Source organism: Vicia villosa, linkage group LG5, assembly GCF_029867415.1.
Source record: "Vicia villosa cultivar HV-30 ecotype Madison, WI linkage group LG5, Vvil1.0, whole genome shotgun sequence".
In the NCBI taxonomy this organism is placed as follows: Eukaryota; Viridiplantae; Streptophyta; class Magnoliopsida; order Fabales; family Fabaceae; genus Vicia; species Vicia villosa.
In genome coordinates this window covers 57,926,774-57,947,405 of record NC_081184.1, presented here as the reverse complement: position 1 = coordinate 57,947,405, position 20,632 = coordinate 57,926,774, and the positions used below count along the sequence as shown (strand labels likewise).

At 34.8% G+C, this 20,632-nt stretch overlaps 1 protein-coding gene across 1 annotated transcript; it reads right to left on the bottom strand.

Moving 5' to 3' along the window:
- Nucleotides 1–7,402: 7,402 nt before the first annotated feature.
- On the bottom strand, nucleotides 7,403–20,393 carry LOC131601682 (pentatricopeptide repeat-containing protein At1g30610, chloroplastic-like). Its single transcript, XM_058873549.1, has 9 exons — nucleotides 19,315–20,393; nucleotides 18,459–18,650; nucleotides 17,883–17,964; nucleotides 17,586–17,777; nucleotides 16,836–16,949; nucleotides 16,159–16,249; nucleotides 15,918–16,075; nucleotides 13,344–13,775; nucleotides 7,403–7,879 (listed from the first exon to the last, which is right to left on the bottom strand). Exons 1-9 carry the CDS (start codon nucleotides 20,187–20,189, stop codon nucleotides 7,469–7,471), a joined length of 2,547 nt encoding a protein of 848 aa, XP_058729532.1. The 5' UTR covers nucleotides 20,190–20,393; the 3' UTR covers nucleotides 7,403–7,468.
- Between the last annotated feature and the right edge of the window lie 239 nt (nucleotides 20,394–20,632).

The window sequence follows — 20,632 nt, the reverse complement described above, 5'->3', positions numbered from 1 at the left end:
GAGATAGTATGGGCAAATTTTGGGGTATGACAGTTAGCATTTTGAGTTCAAGTGGGAGGAAAAGGACTTTGGATTGGTATACAAGTTGGAGCTTTTTTTCAATGCGTTCTTCTTTCTATTATAACAAGTTGTATAAAATGGGAGCAACGCGTATGCTTTTGTTCAATGTGTTCTTATTGAACTGTATTTTTGAAAGATTATTATTGCAGTTTGACTCCCAGGGTGATTTTATTTAAATAGTTAGCATGTGCGTTGACTTCCATTCCATTGTAGTTTATGGTCTTCGTTTGATCTCCATATTTTATAATCTCTAGCTTGCTGCAAATGTATTCAAATAAAATGAGGCTTTTGTCAGGTTATGTTGTTTCACATTATGTTGTATGTTCTTTTTTATCTGTGGTTAATCAGCTAACGTGCCATATATTGTGTGGCAGTTCTCTACCAGTCTTTCCAAGTATTGTTTTACACTTGCCCAAAGAAATCTGAAAGACTTTTGTCAAGTATGACTTCAATTCAGTTAAGGCAAGAAAAATATAGGATGACCTTTTTCAACAAAATATTCATATTGACGTTGTTTTATAAGATGTTTCGTTTTGAGCACATTATTAATGCCATTGTTGAATGATAAAAAGCCTAATGTTAGTATTTTTGGGAATGATAAATGTCAGTATGTTAGCTTTAGTGTTGTGGGTGTGATCTATGGCATCGTGTGAATCATGACACTTCATGATCAATTGGATTTATGTTGTTGGTTTATTGTAAGTGTGAATATATAAATGATGCAGGCTTATTCTACTGTTGGTACACCAGATTATATTGCTCCAAAAGTTCTATTGAAGAAAGGTATGGGATGGAATGCGATTTGTGAGTTCTCTGTGTGATTGTTGGCATTAAAATTATGACGTTATATAGCTGATACCACTTGGTGATAAAAGACCTTAACGTTGTCAGGGCACGGATTTTGTTTTGAAAATTGACAGTTATTTATTTCACAGGTGGTCACTTGGAGCTATTATGAATGAAATGCTGGTGGGATATCTGCCTTTTTATTTCAGACATTCGACGATCGCTGGCGGAAGTGGAGGAGATGGTCCAACATAGACTTCTGCATTACCGCATTAAGGACTATTTTGGCGGTGTATGCGGACTATCTTAAATGTGAATATGGCATGGTGATTTGTCTTTGAATTGTCAATTATTATGAGGGTTCAGTCTATTTTCTGGTCTTGATGCTTTTGGTTGTGAATGGCATTGAAGTTGGTTTAGAGTTGGACGTGTAAGGAATGTGAATTATGGACCTGTCATGGTTTTCTTTTGAATGTATGATGGCTGAACGATTATTTTGAACTGTTAGGTTTTTATATATTAGGTTATACGATTCTTTTGCACGAGTAATTAATTCTTGCCTCTTTATTTACTGCTTTTTTCATTTGAGTAGGGTAGTTTATTCTTTGCCACTGTATATCGTAAAATTTGTTTTGATATCTATTTTAATGATTGATTATTGTTTGACTTTTTCTTTACATATTAAGAAATGGTACCGTCCTGATTTATTTTGGCATTTGCCAGGTATTACAAAAAAAGTATCCTCAATTTAGCCAGCTGCATAATGGAGTGTTCATGCAACAGGTTCATAAATGTGGAACTACTAAAGCCACTTAAAAATGTGGTCCCTTGGTTACAAGAAATATTCACATGGGAAAACCCAATAAACAGTCTTGTTGTTCTTGTTGCATCCCTAATAATCACCTATATGTAAGTTCTTATTTTCTTACACTATTATGTACCTATCAAATGGTGTTACATTGTTTATGATTGAGTTTTGCAATGCAGATAATGGGTTGGAAAGGGAGTTGCAGCATTCTTGGTATGGGTGATAGAAAGATGCTTAAGAAAAGAAAGAAAAAGCTTAATAAGCAGTGCAATGAGATAGTAACCAATAAATCTAATATGGCTTCTAATTAATCTACAATGGATAACACTGTCTCAGCCCAACATGGATTATACACAGTTCATGAGATGATGGAGATAGCAAACATAACAATGTTAAACATATGGTCTATACTTATTTCAAAGGCTGAAAAGGTATAATTTCTTGTAAGATATTGTTGCACCCTGATTTTTACCCTACAATTTCATCTCATTCGCATCATTGCATTTTATCAGATTATGCTTTATGTTTACTAACCCTTAATCAAAATTACAAAAAATACATCTTTTTTTCTCTTTTGTTGTTAGACATGGACTAAACCGAGAATATCAAGATTCGCGAGATGATACGAAGAAGTTCGAACTGAGTCAACATTTCAAGTCCAATTTCAAGTCAAGGTTAAGAGTTCCATTTTCTCATTTCTTTTTCAAGTTTATGGTCATTTTATGATTTTTATATCAATTTTTAGCATTAATTCTAATTTTAATTCAAATTTAAAATATTCTTTTAATTTGAGTTATTATTAAAATTTAAAACTATTCTTTAATATAAAAATCATTTCGGTATTTTTATGTTAGTTTGCTTTTATGACTAACCATTTTCTTTTTATTACTGTTATTACCTTTAGTTTCTTTTATTATGATCAAATAGGTGGATGAATGTTGACAAATGCAAAGGACCCCACTCCAAATAAGCTCACGATTTCCAGCCAGCCAATTTCATTTCAAAATAACACTGAATTCAAATTTGATTCAAAAGTTCACACATTTTTCATGACAAACTCAAGAAAAACTCTCAGCTCAATCCTGACCATACATTTGAATTTAATCAAGGGTTGAAATCCGTCAAAAGAAAAATCACACGGATTGCTACGCAAAGCTTCCTCCAATTCTCAAAATGTTAACAAATTTTCCCACTCGTTTCACTCTCAAAATTTCAATCCTCTTCATCTATAAATAACAGTGTTCATCAACAGAAAAATGAGGAAGAAAATCGATGGAGATGAACAACATGAAGCAGAGAGAAATCGTGAGAGGATTGGAGAAGAGAGGGTGAGCGACCGTGATTTTCCCTTTTTAGTGATTAGGTTTTTTTTGTTTTTGTAGTGGATCTTGGGCTTATGAATTCTTGGCCCAATCATGTGCTTGCCTAACACCGCCTTACTTTCAGCGTACCTCTCATGATCATTCTGGATTTAATAGCCCATCCGCCCCTTGACTTTTGCTAGATCCCCACATCTTATTTGCACCTTTATGATTACTTTTAACCCATTTTATTTTGTTGTTAATTGTTTCTAAATTCTTTAATAGTTGTATTTTCATATTAAAAAATTCAAAAAAATACTATAGTTAGCTTTTAATCCTTTTGCTTGGTTTTATTTTACACACTTTAATCTTTTAATCAATTAAGTAAATATTGATTTAATTAGTTGATCCTTGTTAACTAAAATCGATTAGTTTACTAATTGATTTTTCTTAACTTTGGTTAATTAATTTAATCAATTTTTAATTAATTGATTAAATGGTTAACTTGCTTTTATTTCACCTTTTTGTACTTCTCTTTGTTCACTTTAAAGCGCACACACCAAATCTTTTTGAGCCAAACTACGGCTGCTCTGATTCCTTAAACGGGATACGTAGGCATTAGGTCACGGGGCCTGAACAAGCACAATCTTGTATATATTTCTATCTTTTCCCCGTGTTTCTTTCCTTTCTTCCTTTTTCGTGTGTTTCGCTTTAGCTTTAGACTTTTAGATAACACCCATAGATTAGATTAACAAGAGCGGAGTACAACGGACGTGAGGAGTACAAATCCCTTCTCCTTGCGTAACCGACACCCTTACCCTTTTCTCTTGGTCGTAAGACTTTTTGTTTGTTTTCCCCTATAGGTTTTACTCGATGTTTTCCTTTCCCATCTCTTGGGATAAATAAACAATCAATGGAGACTTCATTAATTTTATTTGATGATTTCGATCCAGTTGTTTCAGATATCTTGGTAAAAATTAAAACAATCTTAAACACAATTTATTGTTTGTATGGCAGCATGCAAAGACAGTGATGGTGGCACTGGGGAATTAGCATTCTTATTAGAAGTAATATCATTCAAATTCTTTCTAATGGGTCTCATTGTGCAAAGTTTCACCATGCCATTCAAGACAAGCAACTCTTCAACAACTGGGAATGGAAGGTTGAAGGAATGGTGGGACTCAATATCAATAGTCCCTATCCGTGTCGTAGACGATGATCGAAACTCTCAACATGTTAAATAATTCTTCCTTCATTATATTGTCTAGAATGAGTTCATTTTGTGTAGTCCTTCTGCTTAAAAAAAATGTTGCTTGTGCATAAAGGAAAGTGATATTGTAGTGCATGATAACAGAAGACTTTAAAGATGGATGTGCAAAAGTCATGGGCTGTTTCAATAAGAAATTTCTTGGATGCATAAGAAATCTTGTACTGCAACTTCATTTAGTGTTGTCCTCAAGTTGTTTTGATCCATTATATGATGATTTAAGCTTAGAGAGAAGATTTCATGAGAAGTTATCTACAAATTTGAGTGAAATTGAAGCACAGTTCATAATGAGTTAAAATGGCAACATTAGATTCTTACTATTAATATTTTTATAATTTTTTTTCATTTTAACCCAAATTTAGTCTTTACTAATATATTTTATTTTTCTCAATTCAAATGCGTGAAAACAACGAGTACCCGGGCGAATGCATGGGTATCACACTAGTTTCTAAATACAATAAAAACAATGAATTATATAATTATGTAATTTAATTAGGGATGGCAAACAGACCCAAACCCGCGGGGCCCACCCGCACCCGAACCCGAGTCAACGGGTGAAAACCCGAGTTGACTGGATTTGGGTTCGGGTTCGGGTGCCACCCGATATTTCGGGTGCGGGTTTGGGTAATGTGAAACCCGCGCCCGAAACCCGAAATCACACCCGCTTATATATATATATATATATATATATATATATATATATATATATATATATATATATATATATATATATATATATATATATATATATTATATATATATATATATATATATATTATATATATATATATATATAAATATATTATACATAATATATATATATATATATATATATATATATATATATATATTATATAAATATATTATATATAAATATATTATACATAATATATATATATATATATATATATATATATATAATATATTATATTATATAATATATATATATATAATATATTATATATATATAATATTATATATATATATATATATATATATATATATATATATATATATATATTGTGGAAAGTTGTAAGAAAATTGTAGGAAAAATATATTTTATGTATTTTGCTGCGGGTTCGGGTTTGGGTGAAAAAACCCGAACCCAACGGGTGTGGGCGTGGATGTTATTTTGTCACCCGAATAGCTTTTGGGTTCGGGTGATAATTTCGGGTGCGGGTTTGGGTAGTATGAAACCCGCACCCGCGGGCACCCGTTGCCATCCCTAAATTTAATTAAACAAATGAATTATGATCCTCTGTTTTTTTTGTTTTTTCAATATTTTTATTTCAATTTATTTATTTTTATTTTATTTATACCAAAATACTTCAGCCAACAAATAAATTTAATTTATTTCTTTATTAAAGTCTATTAATTATATTTTTTTCATTAAAATCAATAAAAACATAAATTAATATATCATACAAATTCTATTTCTTAAACAAACAATAAAAATCTTACAACATGTTTATTTAAAAAAATTGGATCTTTTGGTGTTTGGTTGGTCTATTACTTTATATAAAAATCAAAAATATATTTCCGATTTATATCGAAAGTGAATTTTCGATTTTGCATAAGTGTAACTTAAAAAATGTGCGAAACAGAAATATATTTCCGATTTTAAAGAGCAAAATCAGAATTACAAAAGGTATTTTTTTAAACCATTGGATGAAATAAGACAAAGTAGAGTATTGTCTAACCATATTTCAATCGATATAGTAATTTGGTTTGTATTAATATTTTAAATGGAAATGAAATTTTTTGGTTTCTAACATTAACTTCAATACTTTTTAATAGAAAAAAATTTGGTTTGTAACATAAACATCAATATTTTAATGGAAAATGAAGAATTTTGTACACAATTTAAAAGATAAATGACCCAAATAAAAAATGACTAAATTGTAGAATAAAAACTATAAAGGGTTATAAAAAAGTTTTTCTGTATAACTAAAAAATGGATAATGATTAGGGTTTTTTTTTAAATATCCACTTTTTTAAAAAAATATATCCAACCACCTTTCTAAAATATTTTCTAAATTAACCACTTTAAAAAAATTGTACTAAGAATGCGGTGGGGTTTTTGGCGCACACACTCTAATTTGATTTTAGACGTCATTGCTTGTGGCGCATGCGCATGCTCATGTGTCATGCTAATGGCAATGACGTATGCATGTAAGAGTTAGGAGTATGTGTCACTCCTTCGGGCTCCTATGTTGTTTTGTTTTGTTTTTAATTATTCAAACAATAAAAAATATTAAATAAAAAATTAAATTATCAATATTATTGCATAAAAAATTACATAATGATGGGAGAGAATATTAATGACCCGCTTGATCCAAACGCCTACATACACATCATCGGTGTTGTGGTAAGATGTGGTGGCAACGTATGTTTAGTGGCGGTATGGGCCATGCTCTTGGTTTTGTGTTTGGGTGTGTGGCATGAATTGATCACGAGTTTGGGTGTATGTGATTTCGTAATGTTATGTAATTGGTTGTTGGGTTTGGGTGGATTAACAATGTTGTTAGGTTTGGTAATATGTTGTGGGGTTGGTAGTTGGGTGTATGATGACGAAGCTCATTGGCGTGGATCGGTCAAATATCTTGAGTTAGACAGAAACAATGTTGTTGTAACTGATCTATTCTAATTCATATAATTTCGAGTTGGTCTTGTATCCTCTAGCATGATTGGTTTGTTTATGGGCAGTTGATGTTGGTGTTTTCATTGAAGACATGCATCCATAGCGAAGTCTCTCCAATCCTTACATACATGCGACATTGCCATTGGCGTGACACATGAGCATACGCTACAGGCAATGATGCCTAACGCCAAATTAGAGAGTGCATACGCCACTGGCACTGGCGCATCCTTTATGGTACGGAAATTTTTTTGTTTGAAAAGCGATTAGTTTAAAAAAGGTGGTTATTTAGATTTTTTTTTTTTTTTAAAATCATGGATAGGGAGTTCAAGTAGTGGATATGGGCGGTGGTGATGGGATGGCTTAATGCATCTTTAATAGTTCTTTCACACTTTCGGTATACTTCCTCCATCCCACAATGAGCGATCCATTTGGAATAAAATAATGTCCCAAAATGAATACCTAAACCCTGCTTTTTGTGAGTGTGGTACCACTAGCTCACTATCATGAGAAGTTGCATTAGTAAACTTGCATGGGATGCATTTAATAAAAACGCTTTCATTACATTTATGGATGAGTTTATATTACAAAATTTAGGATACAAATGTTCACCTAGTGTTGGTTACTACCCGTTTGTTTTCTAATGCAAATACATTGCTCGCTGAATCCATGTAAGCTACATTGTGATGACTGTCAAAACATAGTTCTTTGCATGATTGAACTAAACACACAAGCGCTGGATTTGGCACGCTATTATTGGAAATTACATTGCTAGCCGCATTCATTAGTCTAACAAGTGCATCCTTGTGAAAGCGTTGAGAATTTTCTTTGAATAGATTCAACCATGACAACTTTGAAAATGGTTGCAAGTCTTTTGGTGTGTTATTCGTGATGCATTTGAGAGCAACAACATAATCATCCTTTTCAAGCTTTGTACAGAACCTCTCCTTGATTAGAGAAACTGGTGGAATTCTATCTGTAGCAGCCAAGTGCTTCCATGTTATCTCTAATGGCTCTTCCTGAAAACAAAGCAAGTTTCCACTTGTCAATGAAATGATCTTAAATTTCCTGATAAAGCTTGACATCTATTATTTATTAATTAGTCTCGCTAAGATTTTATAACACCATAGTGGAACAATTCAAGTCAAAAGCGTACTTACAATAGATACAAGGATAATATGTCAATCATTACATACAGAGATGTATAATGCGAGGTTGAATCAAACATATTGAATGAGTCTTAAGATTAGCTACAACAATAAGGGATATAACTGACAGGTGTCAGTATTTGTAAATGTGAACCTGCAGTAGCAGGTCACATCTCTTAGCTATATATAACTTGGCTCTAACTGTTGGTAACTAACACTTTTATAAAATAGAAAATTCTGTTACAGCAATGAGAAATCTCTTCTATGCTTTCTAACATGGTATCAGATAGCTAGTACGATCCATGGCTAGTCCTCACTCCTCCGGCACGTCATCGCCGGACTCTATGCTTTCTAACATGGTATCAGATGTTACTTTCGTGGCTTCAGTCCACACTTTCGAAGGAAATCCTCTCACGAGTCCTCAGCTGCTCTCACGCGCATGAACTGTGGGATCGTTTGTTCTCCTACTTCCAAAAACAAACTTTCGCGCGTGCACGTCAACTTAGGGTTGAGTTACACGCCATTACACTTGATTCGCTTTCCGTTCAGGATTATTTGTATAAGATTCGCACCACTGTGAATACGTTAGCATTGATTGGTGACGCCATTCCTGTTTCTCAACACATTGACGTTATCCTTGAAGGATTAAGAGTTGAATATGCTCCGATGGTGTCCGTTAGCAAATTTGGCGTTATGGATCTTAATGAAGTGGAGATCTTGCTTCTAGCTCATGAACTTCGTCTTGCCAAGTTCAAGAAACCAACGGTACCAGATCTGGTTTCGCTCAACCTCACACACGCGCCTTCCAATTCTTCCAATTCTGCACCTGTGGAAGAATCTCCCACACCTACCACTGATACTTCAGTCACTCCTACAGGACAACAAGCTCAAGGTGAACCAGAGTATAACTTCTTTCGTGGTGGTAGACCAAATCGTGGTGGAAGGTTTGGCAGAGGCAGAGGTGGTAGATCCTCTGGAAATGGCTATGTTCAGTGTCAGGTTTGCTTCAAGACTGGTTACTCTACCCTAAATTGTTGGCATAGATTCAATTCTCAGTTTCAGCCTTCAACTGGTGGTGCACAGTTCATTCCTGCTCCCTATGCACCTCAAAACTCCTGGTATGGTGCACATGCTCCCTACACTCAAGGTCCTCCTAATGTGTGGTACAAATCTCCTAGACTTGCCCCTGTGTTTGCTAATCCTCCTGGAGCATACATTGTCAACACCATTCCTACACCTACCAGTGCATCCTCTTGGTTTCCTGACTCTGGAGCCTCATTTCATGTCACCAGTGATCTCAAGAATATTCAGCAACCTACACAGTTTGAAGGTCATGACCAGATCTTTGTAGGAAATGGTCAAGGTTTGAACATCTCATCTGCTGGTGTCAGCACTTTCTCTTCCCCTTTGCAACCTAACACACATCTCACACTTCATAACTTACTCCTTGTTCCTCATATTACTAAAAATCTGCTAAGTGTGAGTCAGTTTTGTAGGGATAATAAAGTCTATTTCTTGTTCACTGTTGATCAGTGTCTTGTTAAATCTCAGGTCTCTGGTGCTGTTTTACTTGAAGGACATGTGGGATCTGATGGACTGTACTCCTTTCCTCCTCTGGACTGTACTCTTTCTAGGTACACATGGCTCTATCTACTCAAGTCTAAGTCTGAAGCTATACACACCTTTAAGCAGTTCAAAACAATGGTTGAGCTTCAGCTTAATCTTCCCATCAAGATGGTTCAGTCAGACTGGGTTGGAGAATTTAGGCCCTTTACAAACTATCACAAGGAGTTGGGAATCATACACAGATTGATCTGTCCCCATACTCATCATCAAAATGGAGTCATTGAGAGGAAACATAGACACGTTGTGGAAATTGGGCTTACCTTACTCAGGCAAGCCTCACTGTCTCTTACCTACTGGGATCATGCATTCTCTACTGCAGTCTTTCTCATAAACAGACTGCCCTCTTCTTCTGTGCAATTTCAGGTTCCATACACTGTCCTATTCAATCAAAAACCTGATTACAAGTTTCTCAAGGCCGTTGACTGCTGTGCCTGCTTCCCTTTACTCAGGCCCTACAGTGCTCACAAACTTAAGTTCAGATCTCAGGAATGCCTCTTTTTAGGGTACTCATCCTCTCACAAAGGGTATAGGTGCTTAGCACCTAATGGCAGACTTTACATCTCCAAAGATGTATTGTTTAATGAATCCAGATTTCCCTATCCTGAACTTTTTCCTGCTACTACACCATCTACTTCCTCAGCACAAGTGTTACCATCTCACCCTTGAGTCTTGGTCCCAAAGTTCCTACATCTACCATCCCTTCCTTGGCACCTATTCCTAACACTCCTCCTCTCATTGATTCTCCTACTTCTAGTGTTTCCACACCTTCTGCTTCATCCTCCAAGCTGGCTCCCTCATCCTCCAGCCATAGCTCTACCTCTGAGGATCACAGTCCCTCGTCAAATTCTGCTTCTACTACAGATATACCTCCTAATGTTGTTCCAGTTGCTGCTATCCCCTCCAATCTTCATACTATGCAAACCAGAGCCAAGTCTGGATTTGCACAACCTAGACTGCAGCCCAGGTTACTACTTACTCATGTTGAACCTAGAAGCCCTAAACAAGCTCTGCAAGCTCTGCAGATCCTAAGTGTAGAACAGCTATGCAAGCTGAATATGATGCCCTAATGATAAATAACACTTGGTCCTTGGTTCCTCTTCCTGCTCACAAGCAAGCTATAGGCTGCAAATGGGTATTTAGGGTCAAAGAGAATCCAGATGGCACTGTAAACAAGTTCAAGGCACGACTGGTTGCAAAAGGGTTTCACCAAAGGCAGGGGTTTGATTTCAATGAGACATTTTCTCCAGTTGTGAAACCTATCACAATCAGAATCATTCTTACTATTGCCATCACTCACAGATGGGCAATATAGCAGCTTGATGTAAATAATGCTTTCTTGAAAGGGCTGCTTGAAGAGGAAGTGTTTATGGAACAGCCACAAGGTTTTGTGCACTCTGATTCTTCTTTGGTATGCAAGCTCAACAAGGCCTTGTATGGCCTGAAACAGGCACCAAGGCAGTGGTTTGAGAGGCTTAAATCTACCTTGCTCACCCAACAGTTCAAAGCCAACAAGTGTGATCCTTCCTTGTTTACCTTGGTCTCTCAAGGACACACAACATACCTGCTGGTGTATGTTGATGATATAATCATCACAGGCAATTCTCCCTCTATCATTCAAACAATTATCACCAAGCTTAACACTGCCTTCTCCCTAAAACTACTTGGCTCTCTTGATTACTTCCTAGGGATTGAGGTAAAACAAGCTTCCTCAGGGTGTATTCTGATGACACAGGCTAAGAATCTTAGAGATCTTCTCTAGAAGACCAATATGCTTGAAGCTGCCTATGTCAACACTCCTATGCAATCCACCTGCAAACTCACTAAAATAGGTTCACCTGCAAACTCACTAAAATAGGTTCACCTGCATTCTCTGATCCCTTTATGTACAGGTCTGTGGTTGGAGCTCTGCAATATGCTACCATAACCAGACCTGACATCACCTTTGCAGTCAACAAAGTATGTCAATATATGGCTCATCCCCTTGAGATTCACTGGGTGGCAGTTAAGAGAATCTTGAGATACTTCAAAGGGACCATCAATCAAGGACTCTTGCTCACTCCTTTATCTCCATCTGTCACTCCATCTCTGCAAGTTTTCTGTGATGCTAATTGGGCTTCTGACCCAGATGACAAAAGAAGCACCTCTGGTGCTGCTCTCTTTTTTGGATCTAATCTGATCAGTTGGTGGTCTAAGAAGCATTAGAAAATCTAGCACTGAGGCAGAGTATAGGAGTATGGCCCAAGCCACTGCTGATTTACTTTGGGTTCAGACACTCCTTCAAGAGCTCAGTATTGTCACCACTCAACCTATCATATACTGTGACAATCAGTTTGCAGTCTCCCTAGCTCACAATCATGTCCTGCATGCCAGGACTAAACACATGGAAATTGACTTGTTTTTTTGTAAGGGAGAAGGTTATGGCCAAGAAACTCCAAGTTCAACATATCCCTGGCACTGCACAATTGGCAGATACCTTCACCAAACCTTTGCCCTCTACCAAGTTCTTGGAGTACAAACACAAACTCAGGATCGCTAGCTCCCAATGAGTTTAGGGGGGTATTGAATGAGTCTTAACTCTTAAGATTAGCTACAACAATAAGGGATATAACTGACAGGTGTCAGTATTTGTAAATGTGAACCTGCAGTAGCAGGTCACATCTCTTGGCTATATATAGCTTGGCTCTAACTGTTTGTAACTAACACTTTTATGAAATAGAAAATTCTGTTACAGCAATGAGAAATCTCTTCTATGCTTTCTAACAAAACATGACATATCCATACTAATACAAGGCAGCGGCACAAACTAAACATGTAAGTAAATTTGGATATCATAAAAAAGAGCAACTCAAAACATCGTGTTTAGATTCTTATATTCATTTTTCCTGTCTATAAACCTCATTCCAATAATGACAGGCAAAAAAATTGAATTTGGTAGAAAGAAAATGCCATTTTTGTCTTCATCCTTTATATGCTTAAGCAAGATTTTATTGATATTTACTCTTCCCCTGCGTTGCATAGGTACCGGTACGTACCCAGTACCCGGTACGGGTACTGGTACGGGGTACGGCATTTTTAGAAAAACTAAGGTACGGGTACATTAGTATAATGCTTTAAAAATACAGTTATAAAAATAACTAAGCAATTATATTATTTAAATAACGATAAAATAATAAAATTAAAAAATAGTTTGCTTAAATAAATCACACTTCAAAGTATTAATAAATCATAAAATCATGGTTGAATATCAATATTTTCTTCTCCAATGAATGCAGCTTCTAGTTCAGGTTCATCTAGAGAATTAATCGATATGTGCTCCAATTTCTTTTCAATGAACCTATTTCTTAATTTTTCTTTTAGTTTTTTAATTTATAAATAGAATAAATAAGTAACCTAATTTTTACTTAAGCCTAAATTATGTTATCCAAAAAAATTTAAAACCAAAAAATATAAAAAAGTTTGGGTACGTGTACCAAATGTGTACCGGTTGGTGTAACAAAGCAAAATAAAATAAAATAAAATTGGTACGGCTTCGGTGCGTACCGTACGTATACCGGTACCCGGTACCGGTACTTTACCTAAAACGGAGTACCCGTGCTTCACAGCTCTTCCCTTATTGAGGATAAATCCCAAACTAACATATGCCCCTAAATAAGGTTATCAGCATATCATAAAATCAATTAATATGGAGAAAAAGCAATAGAAAGGTCACCTTTCCAGCTCTTGAAGCCTCTAGTATCATTCGAAGATGTCGTTTTGGATTGAAATGATAACCATGGTACAACATTCTCTGGTAAACATGGTCAAAATAATCCCATTTTTTGTCTGCAGCACATGCATCTAACATGGTATTGAATGTGTATATATCCGGTACCACTCGCATTTTGTAATCATCTTTATTACTAAGATAATTTGTGTTTTCCAACATTCGCTCAAATAACTCTTTAGCTTCTTGAAACATCCCATGTTCAACGTAAGCTTTAAGCATTATGTTGTACGTAACCAAATTCGGAGCACAATTTTCCTTCATTTTCTCAAAAATGTAAGCTCCATCTTGAATATTTCCAGAGTCTAGACTTGCTTGCATCAAGCCAGTGTAGGTCACTACCAGGGGTTTACTTGCAACTTTACATATCTTGTCTATCTGTCAAAGGATGAGCAATGTAATTAGTGGTAAGCCTTTTAAATTCTACAAATACCCTAGTACACTAGAATTAACTTGTTGTTTATAATGACCACAGCACTTCTCTTTAACGAACAATAACATTGGTCCAATCAACTTAACTCAACTGAAGTTATCATCAGATCCATCAAACTCTCCTGAAACACGGATACTGAGGCCGTGACATTGACAATTCGTGTTGTTCGGAGTATGTTAATTAATTGATATAAATTAAGTGGAAGAATCACAGAAGTTACACATATATATTACTAAGTTAGGAGGAATAATGGGGCAATTTATCCTATTTTGTATTTCATCAATTGCTAGTTGGCAAGTATGTAGCACCGACACCTCCGAAAAGAGGCGTGTCTATGTCTGTGTCAGATACCTGCACCACACTTATGATTACGTTTAATTTATTTTTTCAAATAATTATCGGTGTCGCCGTGTCAGTGTCGGAGTCATTTTCGGGGTGTCCATGCTTCATAGTTGGCAACCCATTTGTTACAATCATTGCATAATTGTTACTCCATCCGTCCCACAAAACCAGTCTATTTGTAAGGAAAAAAATTGTCCTAAAATGAATGGCCTTTTCAATTTTTAATGTAATATTAATTAATTACTTTGTTCTAATTGTGCCTCAAATATCTACCATTTTACATATATGGTAATAGTAAACACACCACTACAATAAGAATAACTTAGTAAAAATACTATTCTCTCTTTTAATTCCTACAATTCTTCAATATTTATTACTCCCCCGTTCCTAATTACTGATATATATATATATATATATATATATATATATATATATATATATATATATATATATATATATATATATATATATATATATATATATATATATATATATATATATATATATATATATATATATATCAGTAATTAGGAACGGGGGAGTAATAAATATTGAAGAATTGATGCGCTACTAATATAACTTTTTTATGATTTTCTATATATTAAATCTTTTACGCTCACCAGAGAAAAAAAAACTGCTTCATTTAAAACAAAATATCAAAGTAGAAATTTAAAAAGTCGAAAATCATATTAAGATACAATAACAAAGAAACTAAAATATACAAAATATGTTATATTGATATATGAGAAAACTACAAATTTTACCCAAAACAAAATAGCGAGAAAAATCAAGTACCACAAATATGGTGGTATGTCTACCCCCGATGCGGGTACGTACCCGGTGCGGGTACTTCACTATTTTAGAAGTACCATGCTTCAGAGCTAATGTGGTAACATTGTAGATCCTGGCCATATTTTTAGGATGCCTTGTATATTTTTTTCTCATGTCATATAGTTTAAATTCTCTTTAATGCAAATCAGGAATGACCCTATTTCCCTTACCCCTAACAGTATTACTCCCTCACATATGAATGCCTCGGCCATATGACATTAGTCTTAAAAAATACATTGTCACATATTATGTCAATAATTTTTTATCACCAATGTAATGACACGTGTAACTTGTAGGGACCTACTTAAAGAGTTTACTCTGAAAAATCAAGGTCATTCCAATAAAAAGTGGAAAAGATCAAGTATTTAATTTGAATTGCTCAAGGGCCCTGTTGACCTAGTGAAAATAATTTTTGTTTTCATTTTCTAGAATGTGTTAACTTTCTTATAGAAAAATGAGACTCTTAAAGTGAATCATTGTGGTGGACAGAAGATAAAACAAGCTAGGGATGCTTTATTTTAAGGAAATGATGAAAATAGATCTTTTGACTTTTTCATTGTTTCCAGAAATCAATCACTATAAGATTCTATTTTCTTCTTATTAACAAGTAACCCTAACATAAATTTTGAATAAAGAAAATAGAAAATGTTTTCACAAAGTAAACAGATCCTATTTTGTCATAGTACTGCTATTTCACCTTTAGGATGTTTTCTTATTTTAAGATTTTTTAAGTTCCAACTTTTAGGTAGGTGTTGTGTTACTAGGCGTTGTTGCAATTTTAATTATACATCATCCACCTATTAATGAACTAATAACTTTGAATGAAAATGACATGGATGTTAGTGTATCTACCCGTTCCTTCCCCACTCTTTCAGAAAAGCAACTTAGAAAAAAATAGTAATAACAAAAACCACCTGCATCAGTGCCTCTTGACTTCTTCCGGCTGCACAGAGGCATCTAGCTAGATCATAGTAAAGAGAAGCAGACCCAACGATTCCACGCCTTTCCATTTCATTCACAGACGATACAGCCTCATCAGTTTTTCCCTCTTTCCAAAATGTATTCACAAGAACTGCACATAACAGGAGAAGATCAAGATAACAATCACGTGATGTCATTAGGTGATTTACATTAGGTGAAAATAAATGAGAATACCTCTATATGTCAATGGATTAGGAATAGAAGATTTCTGAAGTTTTCTAAAAAAATCATGAACCAAGTTGTACTTGCCACATGAAAACATCACCTGTTCAAGTATTACCCAAATTTGTGAATTATGTACAATTCAACATTCATTCATAGATGCAACTGCATTTGTAGTTTTCTTGTTCTTCCATGGAATCAGAGTTTCTCAATTGTAATATAATTCGTCTCAAACTGGGTAGGAACATTATCCTAAATCTTGTAAAGATCTCTAATATAATGGGCTGTACTATTCTCTCCTTTTTTTTTCCTTTTTCCTTAAAGCAAAATTTGAATAACTATTTTGAGTTAACTAACAACAATATTAGCTGCTTATTATTTTCTCTTCTTTGCTCGGTGATCTTCTGTTTCTGAAAGTATTGTCTCCTACTCTTTGTACTCGCAATTTATAACAGAATCTTTATATTCTTAAACTTAAAAAGTACAATAATAAAAGTAAAACAGCCCACTTTAATCCTTATAGTTAGACTGATTAAAATATCTGGGAATAGAACATTATGGCAAAAGTTGATCCATGTAGTTGACCTCGCTTAGTGGGATAAAGCTTGGATGTTGTTGTATTTATCAGGACTCGTTCAAAATGTACAAATGTAACTAAAAGTCACAAAAACACTAGAGGCAACTACTACCTCCATAACTAGGCCGTATGTTGCAGCAGAAGGTTGTATGTTCTGCTTCTTTAACTGCTGTAACACCCAAAATGCTCCTTCCCACTGTTTACCCTTAACGCATGCATTAAGGACCTGCAAATGCAATTGATATAAAAGATACAAATTTGGGCCTTAATTGTGAAATTGAGCAACTAAGAAAGGTATTTTTTACAAGATAAAAAATGTTTTTAAACAGAACCTGAAACAGAGAAGGAAAGTAAGTATTCAACCAATACAGGGTATGGGAGACCCTGCCCATAATAGCATAGATAAGATTTTTTTTAAAACTAGCTGTAGAAAGACTAAGGTATACACACATAAAGTGTGCAAGCATGATGACTTTTAAGCAACTATGGATGCCAAAAGTCACTCAGGTAAACAAGATGATGGGGGATCATCCAAACCTTCATATGGCATTCAAAGGACAAAAAGGAAGGAAAAAAAAAACCAAATTTGATGTAACAAGCAAATGATGGATAAAGAGAAAGTATTTTAATTGATCAAAAAAACTATTAATTTTGAGACCAATCAAGGATTAGCTGCATGAAAATGGTTTTTCCTGTTGTTAGAATATCTATATTGGACTTTAACTCGCGCATTCAGAAAGCTGAAATGTCAGACCCCAAACCCATCCATTTGAATCTAGAAGTGGCCTCCAACTCCAAAGACATGGTATGGAACAACTATCTCTTGAAACATCTAAAACCAAGTTCCTTTCTAACAACTTACTGCATTATAAACTATGATATCGGGTTCCAGCCTCGGGTCCCAGTTCTCAAATATCCCTTTATTGAACTTCTTCTTTGGCGGAGATCGCATAATATCAATCACATCAAAGAGCTGCTTCATGTGCCCAGCTTGCCCAAGAGTAACAGCAATACTATGATAAGCTACTAAGTCAGGATACGTGGACAATTGTTGCTGGAAGAGAAGGAAAGTGTTAGTCAAGTTGTCTGCATTCATATGTCAAGTTATTTAACATATATTTTACTAAAATTGAGCATATTGCACTGATAAAAGCATTGCCTGCATTGCATGAAATATATTTAGTGCTTCCACGGGTCTCCTCAACTTCCCAAGTGCGTCAAGTGCAGCATTGTATACATGCCTAATGTCAGGAAGTAGCATATTAACAGCTACTTGAAACAAAACAACAACAAAAAAGGGGAAAAAAGCCCATTCACTAGCAAGCAATAAGACTTTGGATGTTAAAAGGTTCCATTAGGCTTCTGAAAAATCAATCTTACAACAATGAACAACATTATAGGATAAATATTGTGGGACCGGAACCTACTACTACTACAGTGATAATATACATACAAAATTCATATCAATCAAATGTAGTTTTCTGCTCCAATATATGTCAAAATCAAAGTATCATACAGTTTTCAAATAAAAAGAACTCCACCTTTTGATCGCGCGTGTCTAGTTTTTTAAATATATATTTGGCACGAGATAAATGTGATAGTTATACATAGTTCATTAATAGAGTTGATTAAAATTACTTTAGAATATATATTTATATAAATATAAGTATAGGTGCCTATTCACTTGCCATTCTGATGGTAGTCATACTAAGAGTACAACAGGTTATTCAAGTACCTTGGCTTATGGGACTGGAAACGCTCACGCATTTCAAGCCATTCGATGACTTGTATCACTCGCTGCCAATTTCCGAGATTTCCTAAGATTGTGATAAGCCTTCGTATAGAATAGTCATTAAATTTGAGCTTTGCACTTCTGATCATCTTAGAAAACATCCATTCTGGTAAATTGATATCTACACCATTCAGTCTGTTCGAGTAATGGTCAACAAGACAAGGAACACTTCACCATGAATAAAATAGTAATAAAAAAAGTCTAAAATCACCTTGATTGTAAAATTATTGCTGGAAAGAAAAGAAATAATAAATTCCCGATGTGAAACAGTGGCTACCAAGAAGATGTTTGTAATATCTATTCAGCTATTACCAAGAAGATGTTTGTAATATCTATTCAGCTATTAACAAGGAAGAAACCCGCAGATAATGGAAGAAAAAAAAGGCTGTGAAACTCAACTTTACTACAAATACAATATCTTAAACTAAATATTCAAGAGGCAATTGAGATACATTATTTGAATCATTATTTTGTTTCATAAATTTTGACGAGCACATCAAAAGCTGGGTATGGTTATCCCTCCCATATGAAATATACAACTTCTTTTGCATTCTTTTTCATACTACTTTAATTAAGTGCTAACAGTCTCACAGATGCAGAGACAAACAATGCTTTATCACAAAGCTTTCATGAATAGGATAATAGTAGAAAATGAAAGGTTCACAAATAAACAAGTCTCAACCAGATTGAGAATTATTCAAAAACACATGTTATTGCGGTAGCATTTTAATTGTTCCCTAAGGTAGCATTTTAATAAAAGTTGTTCAGAAAACCATGAAAGAAGGAATAAAGCACATACTGTTTGGCTAGCTTCTGAATTCTGTCTTCCATTTCTTTATGCGAAAAGTGTGCCTTAGTGATAACATTGTTTGGGTCCTCAAGATTCTTAAATGCTGCTCGATCCACCTCCAAGTTATCAGAATCATAACCCCTATTCTGAAAACGCTTAATGTTTCCATTAGACCGTCCATTTCTATTGGTGAAACTCTGAATTTCACTATATCTTTTACCAGGACTTGTATCCATAGTTTTTTCTCTATCTATAAAATTATCACCACCAAGGGTTTTACCCTTTCTACTGTGACCTCTTTCTCTTCTAGTAACAAGCGCGACCCCCCTCTCTACAACACTCCCACCGTGGACGCCAATCAAATTAGACCTAATTATGTTGTCGCCTATCCCTACAGTTCTAATTTCCCTTTGACTCTTAATCACACTGCAGTCATCAGATTTTGGCGCTAAACCACTACTCCGGTGCTGATTCCTCTCTTTCTCACCATACACATCCCTAAACCCTTTATTAGGTTTCCCCCTAGCATTACCATTACCTGTGGAAGAGCCTTCATCGTCTTTCTTATAAATTTTTGTTCCAACTCTTTTCAAATTTCTAACATGATTTCCTTCCTGTCCCTTTTTCACTGTATCGCTAACCCTAACAGATTTGGCAGATTCCATAGCCTTCAAATATTCATCAAAGGATGGTTTAAATTCCAATTCCTTAGGAAGAAGATGGTCGGAATTAGAAGCATACTTCATTGAAACTGTAAGCGGAGTAAAATTGAAGTTTGGAGCATTAGAGACGAAAAAGGGTCTGGAAGAGAAGGAATTGGCAGCATAGTGGAAAGAAGAAGAAGCAGTGAAGTTGGCGTTGAATTCAAAGGCAATAACTACCATGTTGGGTGTTAGTAGATTGGTCAATTGAAGAAAAATGAAACAACAGTAGAAGGTTGAGGAGTTACGAGATACGAACGTAACTGCATCCTTCGCTGGAGTGATGCAATGCAAATCAGCATGCTATGTCAAAATATCACCTTCGTTATCCTCTTGATGTGCCTAAACCCCAAAACGTTGGGTTTTATTTTATTTTTATCGCGTAGAAAACTAATCGAAAACCTGTTCGACATGATGTGGACGGCAGATATGTTATAAGTTTGATCCCTCGAGGATAGATGTAGATTTAATAATTGCTATTAAATATGGTTAATTTAAAGGTTTGGCCCGTCGGGCATGTCTATAATTATTTATAATTTTAATTTTACAATTTCTATTAATATGTTATAAAATAAACTATATTATACACACTGTTAAATTTGTGTAGTAATTTAGAAGTTATATGA

Bases quoted from the DNA above. Each gene is read 5' to 3' on its own strand.
- LOC131601682 (XM_058873549.1), bottom strand. From the start codon at position 20,189: ATGGTAGTTATTGCCTTTGAATTCAACGCCAACTTCACTGCTTCTTCT. The intron at 17,965-18,458 runs GTACTTGAATAA...TCCTGACATTAG, and splicing joins TTCCAGTCCCATAAGCCAAG to GCATGTATACAATGCTGCAC. The intron at 16,250-16,835 runs GTAGTAGTTGCC...ATACTTGAACAG, and splicing joins CATACGGCCTAGTTATGGAG to GTGATGTTTTCATGTGGCAA.